At 49.7% G+C, this 21,204-nt stretch overlaps 1 protein-coding gene across 4 annotated transcripts in view; it reads right to left on the bottom strand.

Moving 5' to 3' along the window:
- Nucleotides 1-21,204, bottom strand: part of AK9 (adenylate kinase 9) — an 824,487-nt gene that overhangs the window by 9,863 nt on the left and 793,420 nt on the right. For all 4 annotated transcript variants that reach the window (XM_069234515.1, XM_069234516.1, XM_069234517.1 and 1 more), the window contains one exon: nucleotides 5,961-6,075. In XM_069234515.1, the coding sequence (XP_069090616.1) occupies nucleotides 5,961-6,075 (115 nt within the window). The remainder of the gene's footprint in view (nucleotides 1-5,960; nucleotides 6,076-21,204) is intronic.

Genomic DNA, 21,204 nt, shown 5'->3' with positions numbered 1-21,204 from the left:
TGGCGGTCTCGGACCGCCAGGGTTGGAATCAGCCCCATAGTGAGATATGGTGGTTTTGATGACAAAGCCTGCATCTCACTCACCCTCCTAGTAGATGTGATCGCCACTAAGAAGTCTGTTTTGATAGTGAGCAGCCGGAGAGGACAGCTATGTAAAGGCTCAAAATGAGCACACATTAAAAAAGTGAGTACAAGATTAAGGTCCCACTGGGGCATCACAAAAGGCACAGGTGGAAACATATGCACAAGCCCTTTTAAGAATCTCTGTACAACGGGAGACTTAAACAAAGATGGTTGATCAGGCAAGCGTAGAAAACCCGATAAGGGAGCAAGATAGCCCTTAAGAGTCCCTAAGGAGGAACCCTGTTGGGCAAGTGATAGAATAAACAGGAGGATATTAGAAAGAGAAGAAGAAAGAGGATAAATAGACCTCTGTACAATATGAAACAAAACGTTTCCACCAGCAGGCGTAAATCGACTTAGTAGAGGGACGCCTGGCTGCCAGAATGACATCACAGACCTCGGGAGGGAGGTCATACACCATCAACTGTTGCCGCTCAATCTTCACACATGAAACCGCAGAGTTGACAGGTTCAGGTGGATAACCCTCCCCGGCTGCTGCAACAGAATATCCTCCCGAAGAGGCAACCTGATTGTAGGAGTGATGCTCATTTTGAGAAGCTCTGGATACCAGACTCTTTGTGCCCAATCTGGAGCCACTAGGATTACTTGGGCCCGGTCGCTCTTGATTTTCTTGAGCACTCTGGGCAGAAGTGGTATGGGCAGAAATGCGTACAGGAGGCCTGAACTGCACTCGCAACAAAAAGCGTCGCCTATCGATGGCCCCCTTGGAAACTCCAATGCGCAAAACTGCTGACATCGCGAATTCTCTGCGGAGGCGAACAGATCTAACCAAGGCTCTCCCGACTGCTGAAAAAGTCCTTGCACCACCTCCAGATGGAGATACAACTCATGATCTGCTAATCATTGCCGGCTGAGTTCGGCCACCCTGGCGTTCAGAGAACCTGCCACGTGTTGAACCACCAGGGTTATGCCCTGCTGTTCCAGCCATGTCCAGAGATGCAGAGCCTCGTGACAAAGGGTCCACGACCTCATACCGCTCTGCTTGTTTGCAGTACCACATTGTGGTAGTGTTGTCCGTGAACACCTGTACTACCTTCCCTTTCACAACAGGAAGAAATGCTTTTAATGCTAGTTGGATCGCCTGAAGCTCCAACAAGTTGATATGGAGCCCGGATTCCGCCAGAGACCAGCTACCCCTGATCTCCACCTCTCCCAGAGGGCCGCCCCATCCCAGAGGTGATGCATCCGTCACTGCTGTGAGATCTGGTTGGGGAAGGGAGAGGAGTCTGCCTTTGACCCAATCGCAGTTCACTAACCACCACTGCAGATCCTTTGCAGTTGCCTCCGAGATCTGAACCACGTTGGTAAGATTTCCCTGATGCTGTGCCCATTGGAACTTCAGGTCGCACTGCAGAGCCCTCATATGCCATCTGGCATGCTTGACCAATAGGATGCAGGAAGCCATGAGTCCCAACAGCCTGTCTCACCGAAATCCAGGACAGAGGCCGAAACATCGGTATCATAACCTGAATATCCTGGACTCACTGCTCGGGAGGATAGGCCCGATACTGCACTGTGTCCAGAACAGCTCCGACAAAAGTGAGTTTCTGAGAGGGAGTCAGGTGTGACTTCGGCACATTTATAGGGAACCCCAGCGAATGCAGGAGGTTCGCTGTCGTCTGGAGACAGGTGACGAGAGCCTGGGGCGTTGGAGCCTTCAACAGCCAATCATCTAGGTAGGGGAAGATTGAAATCCCTAACCTGCGCAGATGAGCTGCCACCACCGCCATCACTTTGGTGAACACCCAAGGGGCACTGGTGAGACCAAAGGGGGGTATGGTAAACTGAAAGTGCTCGTGGCCCACCTTGAACCGCAAGTAAAGCCTGTGGGTGGGCAGGATGGAGATGTGAAAATATGCATCCTGCAAGTCCAACGCTGCCATCCAGTCTTCCTGGTCTAGGGCAGACAAGACCTGAGGAACAGTGAGCATCTTGAATTTCTCCTTTTTGAGGAAGAGGTTCACGTCCCTTAAATCCAGGATAGGGTGAAGGTCCTTGTTCTTTTTGGGAAACAGAAAGTAGCGGGAATAACAACCACTGCCTACTTCTGACATCAGGACCTTTTCTATAGCTCCCTTGGCCAAGAGAGCCATAACTGCCTCGCGGAGCAAAACCAAATGATACTGCATCAGCCATTCTTTTATCTGAGGATAGAAGGAGGGAAAGACTGGAAGGGGCTGGAATAGCCCTTCCGTATGATCTGCAAGACCCATTTGTCTGCTGTTATGGAATGCCAGTGAGGGAGATGAAATTGAATCCTCCCTCCAACTTGATGGACATGGTCTTGGAGAACCACACTAGGAGGGCTTGGGCGCTGTGGAGGGGGGCTGTGTGGTGGCCGACCTCTGGCCAGACCGTCTGAGTCTGCCGGTACCACAACCGCGTCCTCTTCTGGGATGCTGTGAAGCTATAGGACGGTGGCTAAATTGTAGCTGGAGTTGAACCGCGCCCCTTCCGAAGCCTTGAAAGGGACGGAAGACAGACTGCTGTCGAGCTGGTGCTGAGAGGCCCAAGGATCAGGCTGTAGCTCGAGAATCCTTGAACGTCTTAAGCCCAGAGTCTGCCTTTTCACCAAAAAGGCAAGAGCCATCAAAAGGGCATGTCCATCAAACTCAACTGGACATCCACTGAAATGGCAGTAGAATGAAGCCAGGCATGGCGACGTAGGGCCACTGTTGACACAATCGCTCTACCTAGCAAGTCGGTTGTGTCCAATCCACACCTGATTGTAAACTTGGCTGCACCCCTCCCATCCTAGACAGCCTGGGTGAGAGTGTCCCGTACGCCCTCCGGGACCTGGGGCAGCACCTTTGCCACTGTATCCCATAAAGTATGGGAAAAACGTCCCAATAGGCAAGAGGTGTTTACAGACATCAATGCCAGGCTGGTGGAAGAAAATATTTTCTTTCCAAGCTGGTCCAGCCTCTTGGATTCTCTATTCAGGGAAGCGGAAGGGAAGGCTCCACGTGAAGTAGAGGCTTGGACCACAAACCTCTCCAGGTTGGGATTGTGGGTCAGGAAACTAGGGTCGCTCAGAGAGGGCCTATGGCGGTGGCCGACTGTCCTATTCACAGGAGCCCCTGTGCTGGGTTTGGACCACGTTCCCAGAAGAACGTCCGTTAGGGCCTCATTGAAAGGCAACATCGGCTCTGATGTAGTCACCCCCGGTTGAAGCACCTCTGTCAGGAGATTCGTCCTGACTGGCACCGTGAGCAAGTCTAGGTCCAAGACCTCAGCTGCCCTACGCACCACCACAGCATAAGAAGCCCCCTCATCAATAGCCACGAAGGGAGGTGAAAACATGCCAGTATCCGGAGAAGTGTCCAGTCCACTGGCTTCCCCCAGATCCTCATACCAGGCCTGTTCTTGCTTCAGTTTACACTATAAGGGGTCCTCAGACCCCTCCCACTCCTCTCTTGTGCCTGGCTGTTCAAATAAGGCTCAGGCAATGATCTGGGCCTAATCAGCGCCGTCTGGATCATCCGCAATGAGGATGAGGCTACCACAAGTGGGCACCGGTGGTGGAGGAAGCGTAGATGTCGGACCCCGCGCCTGAGGAGGTCGACTGTGAGAGACGGGTGACGGTCCGGATCCGCTATCGGATCCTGGGGTCCCCCACGGTGCTGAGGCCTAAGCCGCCGACGTCGAATCCGATGGGGCCCCTACTGACCCCGCAGGGCCCAAAGACCCACCCGAGACCCACTCAAAAACAAGGTGCATAGCCTCATAAAACTCTTGTATCTGAGCGGGGGTCGCTCCGGCCCCTGGAAAAGGGGGAAGACGCAGATTCGGCCCTGGTGACGGCTACGCAGAACCGTGCTTGGAACGTCAACGTTCCTTAGATGCCTCGTCGGCCGACCGGCATGGCAAAGTCGACATCCGATTGGACTTCTTCTTCTTGTGCCTCTTACCTGAATGATCGGATGACCTTGAATGTGAGGAACAGGACTTGGGGCTCCGGGAGTGGTGCTGCTACCTCCTCCTACTGCGGGACCATTACCTCCTCGGAGTCGCGACGACCACAAACAGCTATCGGGCCGCCAGAAGTTTGAGAAATCTCTCCCTCAAGGTCTTCAGAGCCATGGCCCGACATTCGGAACACAAAGTTGAATCGTGGTCCTTTTCCAGACACCAGAGACACACTCTGTGTGGATCCGTAACCGACAAGGTGCAATGACATGCACCACACGGCTTGAATCCTGCCTTTCTGGAAGAAGTGTTCAAACAATCAAGTTGAAAAACCTCAACAATCATCGAAGAAAAATGGTAGCTCTTTCCGGATCTGGGCTTAACCAGCGCGGAAGGAAAAGAACTGACGTACGCACACAGGGTGTTGCTTATATGGAAGACTGACGTCACAGACGGCTCCAACGACGGTGACAATGCCACGCAGAGCGGACGACACACCCAGATCCGGACGACACCTCCGGACGGCGCACGCAGGGTACTGCTCAGCAGAAAAATTCCGGATTCGAAGCTGACGCCAGGGAATTCTAAGGTAAAGAATCTGCAGCTAGAAGTCTCTATTAGATACTTTATGCATTGCCCCTAAGTTAAGCCTGACTGCTCTGTGCCAAGCTCCCAAAGGGTTGAGCACAGGTTAATTTAAGGTTCCCTTGAGCCTCACCCTGACAAGAACTGTGGTTGCTGCTTGGCCAGAGCTCACACCCCATTTAACCAACAACCCAATTTCTTACAGCATTCATCTGACCAACTGAGTCCCCCATCACTGCATGGTCAGTAAATAGAGTACTATTAAACTAGGAATAGTGACACCTGATACTGTCCCTAGAAGTCATAATGCTATAACCAAACACGCTGTTATTGTTGGTTAGAAGTGTGAGAAGCTGATTGCTTTTAGGTCTGACAAGTGGGAGAGCTTCTACTAGCACTACTGAAAAAGGTAATTGCACTGGCTTATTTATATTTTAAAAGGCACCATCATTGATTGATAAATTTGTGTGAATGTGGTGGTGGGGCTGAGTAAGTGGCACCATAATGAGTGTATGGGTCAATCAATGGGTGAGTGACTTGGCATATGGATGAGAGAGTCCAGACAGAAGTGAGCCACTGAGAAAACAACATGAGTGTAGTGCAGCCCCCTGAATCCAAGGGGAATCCTTCACTCTGCCTTACACAATCCATTCTTTCTCTTACCATTGTATCCATTCATCTGACCATGTGCTCAATCATTCAACACTTTTCATCCTTTCTTCCATCTGAGCACTCATCCTTCATCCAATCATCCACCCATTTATTCACTCACCTACCCATTCAGCCATACACTTATGTGCTCACGTGTCTAGGTGTTCACTCATTCGCTTATTCATCCAACTAGTCACCATACATGCATTGAGTGATGCATCACTCATTTATCCATCCATCAGTCATTTGACTCACTTTAGCATTCACCCACTGACCTGGCCGCACAATCACATTTACAGAAAAATCCAATCAATGAAGGTGGCACTTTCCTTTAAAAAAAAGGGAAGATGCATTGGCTTTCCCACTATTTGTTCTTTTCAAATTGGAGAAGACAAAATACTGCATTATCATTGTGAAAAAGACACATACAGATACACTAGAAACATCTAGACATTTTCAGGTAAAAATACAGGAGGAATACAAATCATGGAAGTGGGTCTAAACTAGATCTCCTCTATAAACAGTCTTGATGGATCTGGAAGGGTGACAGTCTGCTACGCAAGCAATGTTTAACTCTGACTTATAAATGGTGTACTTTTCATCTGGTAAACAAAGCACAATTATTATTTTCAATTACTTTACTTTATAATTTAAGAAAAGGAGAGAACCTACCTTTCAGGTGATATGCCAGGTACAGCAGAGCAGATCTTTTTACACTTAAGAAAGGGAACTTGGGCTTCAGGCAACCAACATCATTCATTGCTTTGATTAAAGCAGTTGCTGCCCCCTAAAAATAGAAAACCATTAAGCCATAAAAAACAAACATAATATTCTCATGACACAACTATGAAATTTTTATTTTGCTACTCATTTCTATGCAAATACAAAGGTTACACAAAGTAAAAGTATTACAATGGGCCGCTGCATGGTACAGCAATACTATGAGTCTTTAATTGTGGAGCTTCCTTCTACTACTTAAGCTTAACATTTTGTAGCCAACATCTTGAAGATTTTAATATGGGTTGCCTAGTTTGAGTCTCCCTTCTCTTTATGCCATACATAGTTATTGAGCCATATTCTTATATTTGTGTGTATGAGTGCAAGTCTCACTTAAACACACAAATGGCCTTCTATTCTGAATGCACAACTAGTTTTGTTGTTCTCAAAGTCAGCTTTGTACTAGTAGAAATATTTACCCCCACAAATCCTTTGAACTTTGTGTGCACAGTGGCAACTGTTTCCACCAACAAATACCCCAGGAACTTTAAAATCCTCTACGAGCTCCACCTTATGACTGATCACCATTTTATCACATTCACTCTTCCCTTTGTGTTTGCATCTGCTTCTTCAGGGAATGTCTACCCAGAACTTGCAACTTGGAAAAGGAAAATGCTACATGCATGTTATTTTTCTCTCCTGAAATAATGGGCACGATTAATAAGGTCAGTTACTCCACCAAGAAACCACACTGAAACAAACTAAACTTGTCCCATAGTTCTTTGAGGTGGACCTTTAACGAAAATAGAACTGCTTTTATGACATTGAAGAAGACAGAGAAAAGCCACTGAGATGATAATTCCACCAAGACCACTTCTGCTAAAAACACGTCCAAGGAAGCCTTTAAAGTTATTGAAGAACTAGGAAACCTTCTTGCATATAAAACAATTGCTCCTCTTCTTTTCTGAAGACCTGATTGTCTTAATACCTAAAGTCAACACCATTAGGAAAGTGAATCCTGAGAAGATTTTTCTTCTCCTCTTTCTTCAATTCACAATTCACCCTTTTACCTCCTTTCCTCCGCACGACTGGATCCATACCACATATGTTTTTAAGCCAACTTAAAGCCACCATTTCAAAGCCCTTGGCTAAAATCTTAAGATGCTCTCTAAAAACCATCTTCCTCACTAAAGAATTTAAAGAGGCAATGTCCTTCCCCTCTTAAAAACAGGCAATTCCTCTAATTACCCGACTTATCTGCTACCTGATTCAGCTAAGCTACTGGAAAACAATGTTGCAAAACACATTTCATCCTTGTTGAAGATAACTGGGTCTTGGACAAAGAAGAGTCTGGCTCCTGCCCTATTAGGAAAATAGAGGGGGTGTTAGGAATGGGGTCTCTAGTTGGCACTGGTTTGCACCCTGTCCAAGTAGGGACCCCTCACCCTAGTCAGGGTAAGGGAGTCTCACACCTAAGATAACCCCTGCCCTCTCCCTTGGTAGCTTGGCTCAAGCAGTCAGGCTTATCTCAGAGGCAATGTGTAAAGTATTTGTACACATACTGTAAGAAGCTGGTGGAGGTAAGTAAAGGTTAGTTTGTCAGGTAAGTAAAGCACTTACAAGTTCAGTCTCCAGGACATAGGCAGCCCACTGTTGGGGGGGGGTTCAAGTTAACCTCAAACACCCAGCACCAGCAACCCAGGGCCTGTCATGTGCAGAGGTCAAAGAAGGGCCCAAATAACGTAGGTGCCTATGGAGACTAGGGGTGCTCCAGTTCCAGTCTCCTAGCAGGTAAGTACCTGTCCCAAACAGGCACACAAAGTACACCCTAAGCGACACAGGGGTGGCCGGGTGCAGTATGTAAACAAGGTGTCAGGTTTTGTATTGGAATCAATAGAGGGACCCGGGGGGTCACTCTGGTGATGCAGGCAGGGCACAGGGGGGCTTCGCGGGCCAGCCACCGACTGTGGAAAGATGAGGGCCGCCTGCTGGAGAAAGATGAGGGCCGCCTGCTGGTCACTCCTGCACCGGTAGTTGGTTCCTCTTTGGCCTGGAAGCTGCGGACGCAGTGCTTCTTCCAGGCATCGGGGTCTTTGGACTGGGCAGTTGCGGTCGGGGGGGGGTGCTCTGGATTCTCTCTGCAGGTGTCGTCGTGGGGGTGCCGGCAGGTCATCTCAGGGTGGACACGTCATTGGAGTTGCCTGGGGGTCCTTTCTGCGGTGTTGGTTTCTCTGGACACAGACCGGAGGTGTCGGGTGCAGAGTGTTTGGGAACTCACACTTCAGGAGTGAGGTGGGAGTCCCTTTAAAGATGGTTTCTTCTTTGTTGCTTTGGACAGAGCTGCTGTCCACAGGAGTTTCTGGGTCCTTTGGGTTTGCAGGGCAGTCTTCTTAGTCGGCAGAGGTCGCTGGGCCCGCTGGATGCGTCACTGTTGAAGGTTCTTTGAATCCGGATACAGGCCGGTAGGGCTGGGGCAAAAGCAGTTGTCTCCTTCTCTGTGGGGTTTTCAGGTCAGCAGTCCTTTTTGTTAGGTCGTCAGGAATCTGATTTTCTGGGTTCAGGGTCACCCCTAAATACTAAATTTAGGGGTGTGTTAGGGCTGGAGGGTAGTACCCAATGGCTACTGTCCCTCAGGGTGGCTAAACCCTCCTTGTGCCTCCTCCCCTTGGGGAGGGGCACATCCCTATTCCTTAGGGGCTAAATCCTCTAAAAAAAGATGGAGGATTTTCCAAGGAGGGGGTCACTTCAGCTCTGGTCACCTTAGGGGTGGACCTGGCTGAGGTGGTGACTCCTCCTTGTTTTTCTCATTATATCCCTGGACTTGCCACCAAAGGTGAGGGCTGTGTCTGGGGGGCGGGCATCTCCACTAGCTGGAGTGCCCTGGGGCATTGTAACATGAAGCCTGAGGCTTTGAGGCTCACTGCTAGGTGTTACAGTTCCTGCCGGGGGAATGTGTGAAGCACCTCCACCCAGTGTAGGCTTGTTTCTGACCCCAGAGTACACAAAGGCTCTCACCCCAGGGGGTCAGAAACCCATCTCTCAGTGACAGGCTAGCACAGACCAGTCAGTCCTGCACTGAAGGATTGGGTAAAATACATGGGGGCATCTCTAAGACGCCCTCTGTGTGCATTTTTTAAGAAATCCAGCACTGGCATCAGTATGGGTTTATTATTCTGAGACGTTTGATACCAAACTTCCCAGTGTTCAGTGTAGCCATTATGGAACTGTGGAGTTAATTTTGAAAAACTCCCAGACCATATACTTAATATGGCCACACTGTACAAATGTCTAAGAATGGAGTTAGACACTGTATGGGCATATTGCTCATGCAGCTATGCCCTCACCTGTGGTATAGTGCACCCTGCCTTAGGGCTTTAAGGACTGTTAGAGGGTGACTTACCTATGCTGTTGTATAGCCATAGTTATAGCTCCACGCACTTTATTTTAACACACTAGGCCGCTGTGCACTTTAACCTAGATAGATTTTATTCGGCTTTGCATTGTTATTTTTACAATAACCATTTTTACGGTCTTGTTTTATTTTCATCTATCTAACTGTTTTTGCTTAACCCAGCGCTGTGTTACCAAACAAGACATTCTTGATCACTCTGTGCTTCGTTCAAGGCTACAGTTTGGTACATTGTCGGTGAATGTGGTAGAAGTTTAGTCTCCAACATTCGTACAAAATACATATCCTTACGTAGGGACATTTTCTCAGAACATCAGCTGTGTTATTACAAAAACACTTCCTAGTCCCATTACACGTTAAGAGGGAGATTCCAGCCAGGGAACCACGACTGTATGCTGATTGCTGAATGCTTCGCCACAGATGCTAATGCAGACTACAGGTCTTTGCTCAGGTACGAGGGTTGATGTCTTCCCGGGGGAACCTGAAAGGCAGCATTAGAGCTTAACATGCTGTGCTCAGATTATGACTTAGATAGGAAATAATCCATCGATCATAGTGACAATATGATAGCGTTATTTTTATGCTTCACTCTTCTCATCACCATTTTAATACTGTCATGTTGTGTCGTCCTGGTTATTGCAGTTCATGCTTTGCTATCTAAGATACAGTTGTTTTATTAAACTAATCATTGAAACATATACTGCTTCTGTTTGTCATTTATATATGAGACTGAATTGTAAATGAGAGAACCGGATGCGACCTGAGTGACCACGACTTCTCTGAGAAGCTTAATATGTCATGTGCTTGGCTGCCCAATCATCACTATGACCCTGGTAGAGATAAGGCACTGCTAGTTGGCAGGAGCAAAACCTGGATTTAGAGGGACCGGTGTCACCCGTAGTGGGTTAGACTCAGTCTCCCACACCGTGGACGATCCTGCTGCTCAAAATCCAGTAGTCTCATTAGAATAATGAGAGCCTACGCGACAATCCTGAGGGGGATGCCATGTCAACTTTAACTTAATCTCCCCACCAACATACACAATCTGCATTGGCAGTGTGCATGTGTTAGGTGAGGGGTCCTTTAGGGTGGTGTAACACATGCTGCAGCCCTTAGGGACCTTCCCTGGTCACAGGGCCCTTGGACGAACTAGTACCTTTTACAAGGACATATCTGTGTGCCAGGGGTGTGCCAATTGAGGAAAACACACACACACACACACAGTAACACAGTGAAAACACCACAAACATACTCCACACCAGTTTAGAAAAATAGTCAATATTTATCTGAATAAAACAAGACCAGAATGACAATAATCCAACACTCACAAGCACAGATACAACTTTTCAAAGATTAAACTTCAGTATAGCGCTTAGAAACACAATAGCTCAAACTGAGGCTATCACAAGATCGTTGACGGAGTCGTTCCCAACAGTCAGAGGTCACTCGCAATGGAGTGGGGGCCGGTCATGGATTTGCATGGACCCCCAGGTACAGTACCTTTGAAAATGATGAAACAAAGAAGTTGCACGGAGTTGGGGAGGAGTGATGTTGCAGGAGCTGGCGCAGCATTGGTTCCTTACTGCTACCAGGGAAGTGAGGCGTTGGTTCGTTACTGCGTGCAGTGTAAGTGAGGCGTTGGTTCCTTATGGTTGCAGGGGAGATGATGTGGCATCAGTGGCAAGGCACTGGCTTCTTACGATCTAGCAGGGTCGATGAGTCTAGCAGGTCAAGATGTGCAGTGTCGAGACCACACCACGAGGCCACAAGTGCTGCGGTGGAGTAGCAATCAGGTGTCCCGGACAGCGTGGACACAGCACTCAGTATTCACGCTGTGGCAGAACTTCGGAGGTGCTGCAGCGGCGTTGGGCCTGCAGCATTGTTTGCGGTCGTTGCACTTAGAGACCATGGCTTTGGTGCAGGCAGCAGCACGGAGTCAGACAGTGGTGCTGGTTGTGAAGTCACTCTTGAGTCGATGCACTTGGTTTCTTCTTGATTTCACCAGAAGTCACTTCCAAGGGCCCAGGGACTGGATTATGCACCACTTGGCAAGCCAGGACTCTCAGCAAGAAAGCCCAGGTGCTGGCAGATGAAGTCTTTGATGTCCCTGAGACTTCACAACCTGAAGCAATCTCAGTTCAAGCCCTTGGAGAGCCTTGGAAAGCAGAATGTAGAAAGCAAAGTCCTTTCACTCCCAGGGCAGAAGTACCAGCAGCAGGCCAGCACATCAAAGCAACAGGCAGAATGGCAGGTCCTCCTCAAGCATCCTGCTCTTCTCCCTGGCAGAATGTCCTCAGTCCAGAAGTGTTCTGAAGTTATGGGCTCAGCAGTCCAATACTAATACTCATCTCTGCCTTTGAGGTAGGCAAACTTCAAAGGAAAGTCTTTGTAGTGCACAAGAACCTACCTCTCCCTGTCCTGGCCCCAGCCACACTCTATAGAGTTGGCGACTGTATTGTGGGAGGACAGGCACAGCCTTATTCAGGTGCAGGTGTCGGCGCCTCCCAACACTCTAGCCGATGAAGACCCATCAGGATATGCAGGACAAACCTCAGCTGCTTTTCTGTGACTGTCTATATTGAATTCACAAACAGCCCAACTGTCAGTCTGACCCAGACATGTATTCAGCAGCCAGGCAGAGGCACAAAATAGTTAAGCAAGAAAAGGCCCACTTTCTAAAAGTGTCAATTTTTAAACTTACAATTTAAAAAACAACTTCACCAAAAGATGTATTTTTAAACTGTGAATTCAGAGACCCCAAATTCCATATCTCTATCTGGGAAATTACACTTAAAGGATATTTTAAGGCAATCCCCATGTTATCCTATGGGAGAGATAGGCCTTGCAATAGTGAAAAACAAATTTAGCAGTATTTCACTATCAGGACAGCTGCCGCCCGTCTTTTAGGGTGGAGGGGCCACACCACCTCATCTTTTTCCCCCTGATGAAGAGTGCCTGTCAGCTGAGCAAAGGTCAGCCTGACAGACACACTTCATGTTCAGATCAGGCAGCTAGGAGTGAGACATGTGCGATTTGCACAGACTCCTGGCTGTCTGAGCTGAACTTTGCTGGGCTGACGAGGTCCCAGCTCCTATGGGCATGACCTCCTCAGCTCAGCAAAGGTGCCTCAAGGCCCCTCCCCTCGGTGACGAGGAGAAGCGTCACCCACTGACTTCCATCTGGGCATTTCAGGTTTAAACCCTGAAGCGACCAGAATGAGTGTCAATTAGTGACACCACATCACAGAGTGGGGAAGAGTCAGCAGTCTCACTGACCCCATCCCACTCTGTGACAAAGTTGGGACTGCTGCCTTGCAGTCCCAACCGTCCTAGGACTTACGAGCTGAAGGGGTGGGGGGGGGGGGGGGAGGGAATCTGGGGCGCAGGGTTTAAATGAATGTTAGGTGCACGCGTGCATGTATGTTGGAATGTTGATGAGTGTTGTGAATGAAAGTGCGTGCATGTGTGAATGAATGAGTGAGTGTGCTGCCCGCCCCCTCCCTCCTAAAATTACCGCCCGCCACTGTATCAAGACTATAGGAAAGTACCCTCTTTTTGGCATGGTTACCCCCACTTTTTGCCTGTTGTCAGTATGCTTAGAGTGTTTTCACTAGGTTCCTGCTAACCAGGACCCCAGTGAATGTGCTCTCTCCCTATAAATTTAGTTGCCTAGGACTTTGCACACTCCACAATTGCCATACTGGTGCCCCCTTGTAAGTCCCTAGTATGTGGTACTTTGGGTACCCAGGGGTTTACCATGGGCAGCAGCATGTATTGTGCCTCCCATGGGAGCACATACAAAATGTGTTGGCAGGCCTGACATTGCAGTCTGTGTGAAAAGGGGCACGCACCATTTCACAACAGGTCACTGCACCAGGTCACTGAAAGTCGCCCCTATTGTAGGCCCTCCTAGCCCAGAGAGCAGGTCCCTGCGTGTGAGGGCACCCATGTTCGAGCAGAGGTGCCCCTACGAACTCCAGCTCCATTACACTGGACTTTATAAGTGCAGGGAAGCCATTTTATCCATGTACTGAACAAAGGTCACTACCTGTGTCCGGCTGCATAATGGTAACTGAACCTGCTGTGTTTGGTACCAAACATGTTGGAATCATACCCCAATACTGTTACCAGTATTGGTTGTATAATCCCATGCACTCTGGGGCTCCTTAGAGAACACCCAGCATCGCTCCTACCAATCTTCTAGGTTTTCCGGGCAGCTCAAGCTGCTGCCACCCCTCAGACAGGTTTCTGCCCTCCTGCTGCTTGACCAGCTCATGCAGAAGATTGCAGAACAAAGGATTTCCTGTGGAAGAGGCAGGTATAATCCTCTCCCTTGGAAATAGGTGTTACAAGGTTTGGGAGGGGTAGCCTCCCCAAGCCAATAGTTTGCTTTGAAGGACACATGTGGTGCCCTCCTTGCATAAACCAGTTTGCACCAGTCCAGGGACCCTCAGTCCCTGCTCTGGTACAAAACTGTACAAAGGGGAGTGACCACTCCCCTGTCCATCACCAGCTCAGGGGTGGTGCCCAGAGCTACTTCAGGTAGCTACTCGATTCTGCCATCTTGATCAAAGATGGGCAGAAGCCCCTGGGACGTTCTCAGTGGCCAGGTCAGACGGGTGACGTCACAGCCCCCTCCTGAAAGGTGGTCACCTTGCAGGTGACCAAACCCCCTTTGAGGGCTATTTAGGGTATCCCTCTTGGGTGGGTCCTCAGATTCTACGTGCAAGATTCCACCAGGACTCCTCTGCATCATTTACTACATCTTCTGGCCACTGGAACTACACCTGGACTCTTCGGGACCCAACAATCTGCAACTTCAGTGACGACTCCACTTTGCTGCATTGTTTCTATGGCTCCTTACAACAACTGCAACATTTCCTCAGCTGTGCATCCTCTGTGGTCGACGAGACTCCAGCCTGCACCAAGAAGTAAGACGGAATATCCCTTCAAGTGAAGGAGCCACTCCCCTGCATTTGCAGGCACCAACTGCAACGACGAACGTCTGCGTGGATCTGCTCTCCTCTGGAACTGCATGGATCCTCCATCACAGGTGTTGGTCCGGAGTGGTCCTCTCTGCCAGCTGTCCAACTTGGGAGATGGTAAGCCCTTGCCTCTCCTTGCAGGACAGTACCCCTGTGCAGTGAGACTCTTGCAGCTACCATGGCTTGTCTGCTCCTGCTCCAAGGGATCTTCAGGCTTCATGTAACCCAGCCCCCAGCACTTCTTCCTGCCAAGACCAGTCTCCTCTCTACTTCTCCAGCGACATGGGACTCCTCTTCAGGTATGCTGATTGGGCCTTGCTGTGCCTACTGCCGGTGGGTTGCCTGTGAGTGCTTAGACTGCTTCTAGTGACTCTCCCAACTGCTGAGGGTCACTTCGGACTCCCCTCCCTGGGTCGAGTCACCTCAGCCTTGCTGGTCCTGTTCGGACTTGCAACTCGTCCTTTTCTTCTTTTGAATTTGCAAGGCTTGGCATAGGCAGCCCACCCTTGGGGGTTCAAGGCAACCCCAAAGCCACAGCACCAGCAACACAGGGCTGGTCAGGTGCAGAGGTCAAAGGAGGGCCCAAAACACATAGGCGCCTATGAAGAATAGGGGGTCTCGGGTCCTAGTCTGCTTACAGGTAAGTACCTGCGTCCTCAGGGAGCAGACCAGAGGGGTTTTGTAGAGCACTGGGCTAGGATGAGGGCCGCCTGCCGGTCACTCCCGCACTGGTAGCTGGTTTCTCTTGGTCCTGGGGGCTGCGGGTGCAGTGCTTGGTCCAGGTGTCTGGTTCCTTTGTTACCAGGCAGTCGCGGTCAAGGGGAACCTCTGGATCCTCTCTGCAGGCGTCGCTGTGGGGGTGCAGGGGGGTCATCTCAGGGTGTCCATGTCGTTGGAGTCACCTGGGAGTCCTCTCTGCTGTGTTGGTTTCTCCAAACTCGAGCCGGAGGCGTCGGATGCAGAGTGTGAAGACTCACACTTCTGGCAGGAAGTGGAGTCTCTTTCAAAGTTGCTTTAAAGTTGCAAAGTTGTTGCAGTTTCTGAACAGTGCCACTATTCTCGAGAGTTTCTTGGTCCTTTAGGTGCAGGGCAGTCCTCTGAGTGCTCAGAGGTCGCTGGTCCCGTCGGATGCGTCGCTGTGCAGGTACTTTGAGTATGGAGGCAGGCCGGTAGGGCTGGGGCCAAGTCAGTTGGTGTCTCCGTCGTCTCTGCAGGGCTTTCAGGTTAGCAGTCCTTCTTTCTTCAGGTTACAGGAATCTGATTTCCTGGGTTCAGGGTTGTCCCTAAATACTAAATTTAGGGGTGTGTTTAGGTATGGGGCAGTAGCCAATGGCTACTGTCCTTGAGGGTGGCTACACCCTCTTTGTGCCTCCATCCCTATTCCTATTGAGGGAATCCTCCAAACTCAAGATGGAGGCTTTCTAAAGGCAGGGGACACCTCAGATCAGGGTACCTCAGGGGCTGTCCTGACTGGTAGGTGACTCCTCCTTGTTTTTCTCATTATCTCCTCCGAACTTGCCGCCAAAAGTGGGGGCTGTGTCCAGAGGGGCGGGCATCTCCACTAGCTGGGATGTCCTGGGGTGCTGTAACAACAGGCAGGAACCTTTGAGGCTCACCGCCAGGTGTTACAGTTCCTGCAGGGGGAGGTGAGAAGCACCTCCACCCATTGCAGGCTTTCTTCCTGGCCACAGAGTTACAAAGGCACTCACCCCATGTGGCCAGAAACTCGTCTGGTTGTGGCAGGCTGGCAGAAACTGGTCAGTCTAGCACTGGGAGTCAAACTGGTATTCAGGGAGCATCTCCAAGATGCCCTCTGGGTCTATTTGACAATAAATTCCACACTGGCATGTGTGCATTTATTGTGCTGCGAAGTTTGATACCAATTTTCCCAGATTTCAGTGTAGCCATTATGGAACAGTGGAGTTCGTAATTGACAGACTCCCAGACCATATACTCTTTATGGCTAACCTGAACTTATAATGTCTAAGGTTTTGCTTAGACACTGTAGAGGCATAGTGCTCATGCCACTATGCCCTCACCTGTGGTATACTGCACCCTGCCTTAGGGCTGTAAGGCCTGCTAGAGGGGTGACTTACCTATGCCACAGGCAGTGGGTTAAGGGCATGGCACTGTGAGGGGAGTGCCATGTTGACTTAGTCAGTTTCTCCCCATCAGCACATACAAGCTGTGAGGCAGCGTGCATGTGTTGATTGAGGGGTCCCCAGGGTGGCATAATACATGCTGCAGCCCTTAGAGACCTTCCCTGGCCACAGGGGCCTTGGTACCAGGGGTACCATTTACAAGGGACTTATCTGTGTGGCAGGGCTGTGCCAATTGTGGGAACAAAGGTTCTGTTTAGGGAAAGAACACTGGTGCTGGGGCCTGTTTAGGAGGGTCCCAGCACACTTTCAATCATAACTGGCATCAACAAATGGCAAAATGTTAGGGGGTAGCCATGCCAAGGAAGGAATTTCCTTCCACACTGTATGGTTCTTTTATGTGTGATAGTGCTGTGTGACTATAGTGGTACTGCATAAGCTTTGCATGTCTCCTAGATAAGTCTTGGCTGCTCATCCACACTTACCTCTAGAGAGCCCTGGCTTCCTAGACACTGCTTACACTTCCCTTATACGGGATACTTGGACCTGGTATAGGTTGACAACACCATAGGTATCCACCACACACCAGGCCAGCTTCCTACAAGGACATATAAAACACACCAGTACCTGTCCCACCTTTTAAATACTCTGCACCCTGCCCATGGGGCTGCCTTGGGCCTACCGTAGGGGTGACTGACATGTAGAAAAAGGGAAGGTTTGGGCCTTGCAAGTGGGTACGCTTGCCAGGTCGAACTGGCAGTTTAAAACTGCACACACAAACACTGCAGGGGCAGGTCTGAGACATGTTTACAGGGATACCCATGCGGGTGACACAATAAGTACTGCACGCCCACTAGCAGCATTTGATTTACAGGCCCTGGGCCCACATAGTGCACTTTACTAGGGACGTACTAGTAAATCAAATATGCCAATCATGGATAAGACAATCACCAATACATTTAGACAGAGAGTACTTGCACTTTAGCATTAGTCAGTACTGGTAAAGTGCTCAGAGTCCTAAAGCCAGCAAAACCAAATTCAGCACAGGATCAGTAACAGGCGGTCAGAAGCAAAAGAGTACAGGGAAACATCTGGCAAGAGCTGACAGGTCTAACAGGGGCTCTTGGTGCTTGTTCTGGATGACATTTGCATGGCAGCAATGTCAATAATGTCAATGTTCTGAAATTATTGCATTCATCTGTAGCACTTGAGACTGTTGACCATAACCTCCTAATTGGAAGACTCTTTAGATTCACCTAAGAAACAAAGTGCTGAATTGAATTTGCTCCTTTTTCTCTAGCTGTGTGCAGAAGGTTTATTCTTCCACACTTTCACTTCCAATTACACTACCATCTCTTGTGGAGTTTCCCAGATATCTGCCTGAACACCCTCTATTTCTATCTTCATCCTAAGGGCCTGTCTAGATTTTTCATGATTGCAAGGGCGCACAGAGCACTCGCCCAGCCTCCAAGACCTGGGGCACCGTCTTGAGCGATCATCGCCCATTTCTTCAATTACCACGACAGAGAGGCTATCCTCCAGAATGCCTGTATAGGAGGTCTCCTATATCTATGTACCTTGACTGAACCCAATGAATGCAGGATCGAAGGAAGACCTTTCTATCCACTAAGCAACAACTGCATGCCCTCAACCTGAAATATAGCCTCATGTTGCTGAGGGTCCAATACGAAGATGTTAATGCCAGGCTGGACTAGAGGGGAAACAGACCCACTCAAAACTCATCCCAGACAAACTTATCTCGGAATGCTGCGCTGTCCCGGGAGTCCCACTGGAGATGCCAACGGGGCAGATGGAGAAGTGCTGATGAAAGTCAGGGATCACAGAAAATAATGGTTGCCTCTGATGGTATTTTGCAAACTGTGCAGGTACTACCAGACTCTCTGGATCTCTCCCAAAACTCACAGCAGGCCCTGTCGCCTGGCGGTAAAGTCTTGACCCCAGCCTGAACATAGTTTACCACGGAGCCTGAAGTTAGCTGGGGAGTGCCCTGTGCCCACAAACTGTGGCCCTCCCTTTTTGGCCGCCCCAGGTTATGCTGTGGCCCGACTATGATGAAGACCAGAGCCCCAGAGGATAGCTATGTATTGGGAGCTGGGTGGTTGGATTTGTTGCTTTCTGTTGCTGTAATGAGGGGTTCTTCTCTCTCTGTAATCAGCATAAAGATGCAGACGGAGACGCTGCTCAGAGACTGGTGGCACAGGGGAGGGGTTTGAGTGCCTTGGCCTTGCACCTTCCCTGGGGTCCCAGCCTCTTGCGGAGCGCAACTTGTAATGACTCATTGGGTGGGAGTGTTGTTTTTTATTGTTTCTTTCACCCAATTGACTTCGATGGTATGGGGAGGGATTTTTCCACTCCCATCTTCTCTAGATTTGGACCGTGTGGGTGGGAAACTCTGCCCAGGGAGTAGGGGTAGTTCGGCAAACACATTATGGCTTTTTGTTGGAAGTCTGTTGAGAAATTTTATCCTGCCTTGGTATGTCTGCAATTATTGCAGCCGAGTGCCAGATTATGTGTGCTGGTGGCTGGAAGATGGCCGATTGTAGCGGGTAAGGGGAGCCTTACTGCACTAGATAGAATCTGGCTGGTGCTACAAATAAATTGATCACCTGGAATGTCCGGGGACTAACCCAATTTAAGAAACGTATAGAAGTGTTTGCCTATGTGAAACGTTATAAAATTGTCATTGCATTCCTTCAGGAGAAACAGATGTGGGGGGGCGGCATCCCCAGCCTGCGCAAGGGGAAACATCCTTTATCACGATGTTTATTTTTTTACGAAAGTCGTGGTTAACGCAAGCGCAACAACGCTTTTTTTTAACCATGACTCCGTTATTTTGTGCCTTAACTGCGTATGTTCTGAACAACGACCATGCATGGTTAAGGTACAAAGAAGGGAGTTGGCGAAGGAGGAGGACGCAGGTGACAAGGGGTTGACTAAGGTAAGTGGGGGGTTGTAGGTTTTGGGGAGGGGTGGGGGTCAGGGGGTTCTAGGTTTTGGGGTGGGGTTGGGGGGGTGGGGCATTTTTGGTTTTGGGGAAGGGGTGGGGGGTCAGGGGTTTTTAGGTTTTGGGGTGGGGTTGGGGGGGTGGGGCGTTTTTGGGGAGGGGGTGGGGGGTCAGGGGGTTTTAGGTTTTGGTGCAGGATTGGGGGGTGGGGCGTTTTATGGTTTTGCGGAGGAGGTGGGGGGTCAGGGGTTTTTAGGTTTTGGGGAGGGGTGGGGCGTTTTTAGTTTTGGGGAGGGGGTGGGGGTCAGGGGATTTTAGGTTTTGGGGTGGGGTTGGGGGGGTGGGGCGTTTTTAGTTTTGTGGAGGGGTTGGGGTTTAGGGGGTTTTAGGTTTTGGGGTGGGGTTGGGGGGGTGGGGCATTTTTGGTTTTGGGGAGGGGTGGGGGTCAGGGGGTTTTAGGTTTTGGGGCAAGGTTGGGGAGTGGGGCGTTTTTGGTTTTGGGGAGGGGGTGGGGGGTTTTAGGTTTTGGGGTGGGGTTGGGGATGGTGCATTTTTGGTTTTGGGGAGGGGGTGGGGGGTCAGGGGGTTTTAGGTTTTGGGGCAGGGGTGGTGGTGGGCGGTTTTGGGGAGGGGGTAGGGGGTCAGGGGGTTTTAGGTTTTGGGGCGGGGTTGGGGGGTGGGGAGTTTTTGGTTTTGGGGAGGGGGTGGGGGGGTGGGGTGATGGATGTAGGGTCAATGGTGCCTATTAGTAATGCAATCGTTGTTAAGGCATTCGTGGTAAAATCATTAGTAGTAGAAACGAGGTTGGTGTTCCGACCTCGTTGTTAAGGCACTAGTTGTTTAGGAAATCGGTGTTCTGTCGTACAACCCTGCGCAAGCACTGGAGTGAACAGATATATGCCATCTCATACTCTGGCTATGTACGAGGGAGGCTTTTCTGGGTGGCCCTTGGAGTACTGTTTAAACATTTAACCCACCTAGAATATACTGAGGGGTGCTGTGTCATCTTCCATGGGACCATAGATAGTCGGAAACTATGCTTTATTAACGTTTATGCTCCTAATAACGACTACCCTGATTTTTTCCACCAAAGTCTTGTCTAAGGCAGCACCCTTCATAGATATGGAGGTGGTACTTTTGGAAGATTGTAATTGTCTCCTATGTGGAGATTTAGACTGGGAACCTCCCACCTCCCCCCTTCTTAACACAAAGCCTTGACTCACCACAACACTCCGGGTTGTGACAGAAGGCTCCACAACATATGGCATGAGAGGCACCCTATAATAAACAGTTCTCTTGCTACACTCCAGTGACACGCACTTCTAGTCACCCAGATGACTTCCTTGTATCCTTTGGATTAGCTGCAGGAGTGACTGATGTCCCATATCGGTACCTCTCTGATCACTCCCCACTTGTTAGGCCTGGGGAGGATGCCAGAACGCTCCCCAAGTGTTGGGGGCATGCCGTATGGCACGCATCGACCTACAGGACGATCGGCATTGCCTGGAGAAACACTAATACACAGCTGATAGACAGCGGGTCCAGGTGGAAAATGATAAAATGGAGGCACTGCTGGCTGAACTAGTCCGTAAAGAAAACACTGACCCTATAATGTTGGGGACTCTGGTGCACACTCAGAGAGCAATTAACACAGTGTTTTTCACCCACCTGGGTGAAGTATATGCTGAAAGATCACCTCCGTTACTGGAGGCTGTCTTAGAATTCCTGTCAAATATACTGCT

Source organism: Pleurodeles waltl, chromosome 5, assembly GCF_031143425.1.
Source record: "Pleurodeles waltl isolate 20211129_DDA chromosome 5, aPleWal1.hap1.20221129, whole genome shotgun sequence".
Classification (NCBI taxonomy): Eukaryota; Metazoa; Chordata; class Amphibia; order Caudata; family Salamandridae; genus Pleurodeles; species Pleurodeles waltl.
The sequence above is the reverse complement of the archived record's forward strand: the minus strand, read 5'-3'. Positions and strand labels throughout refer to the sequence as shown.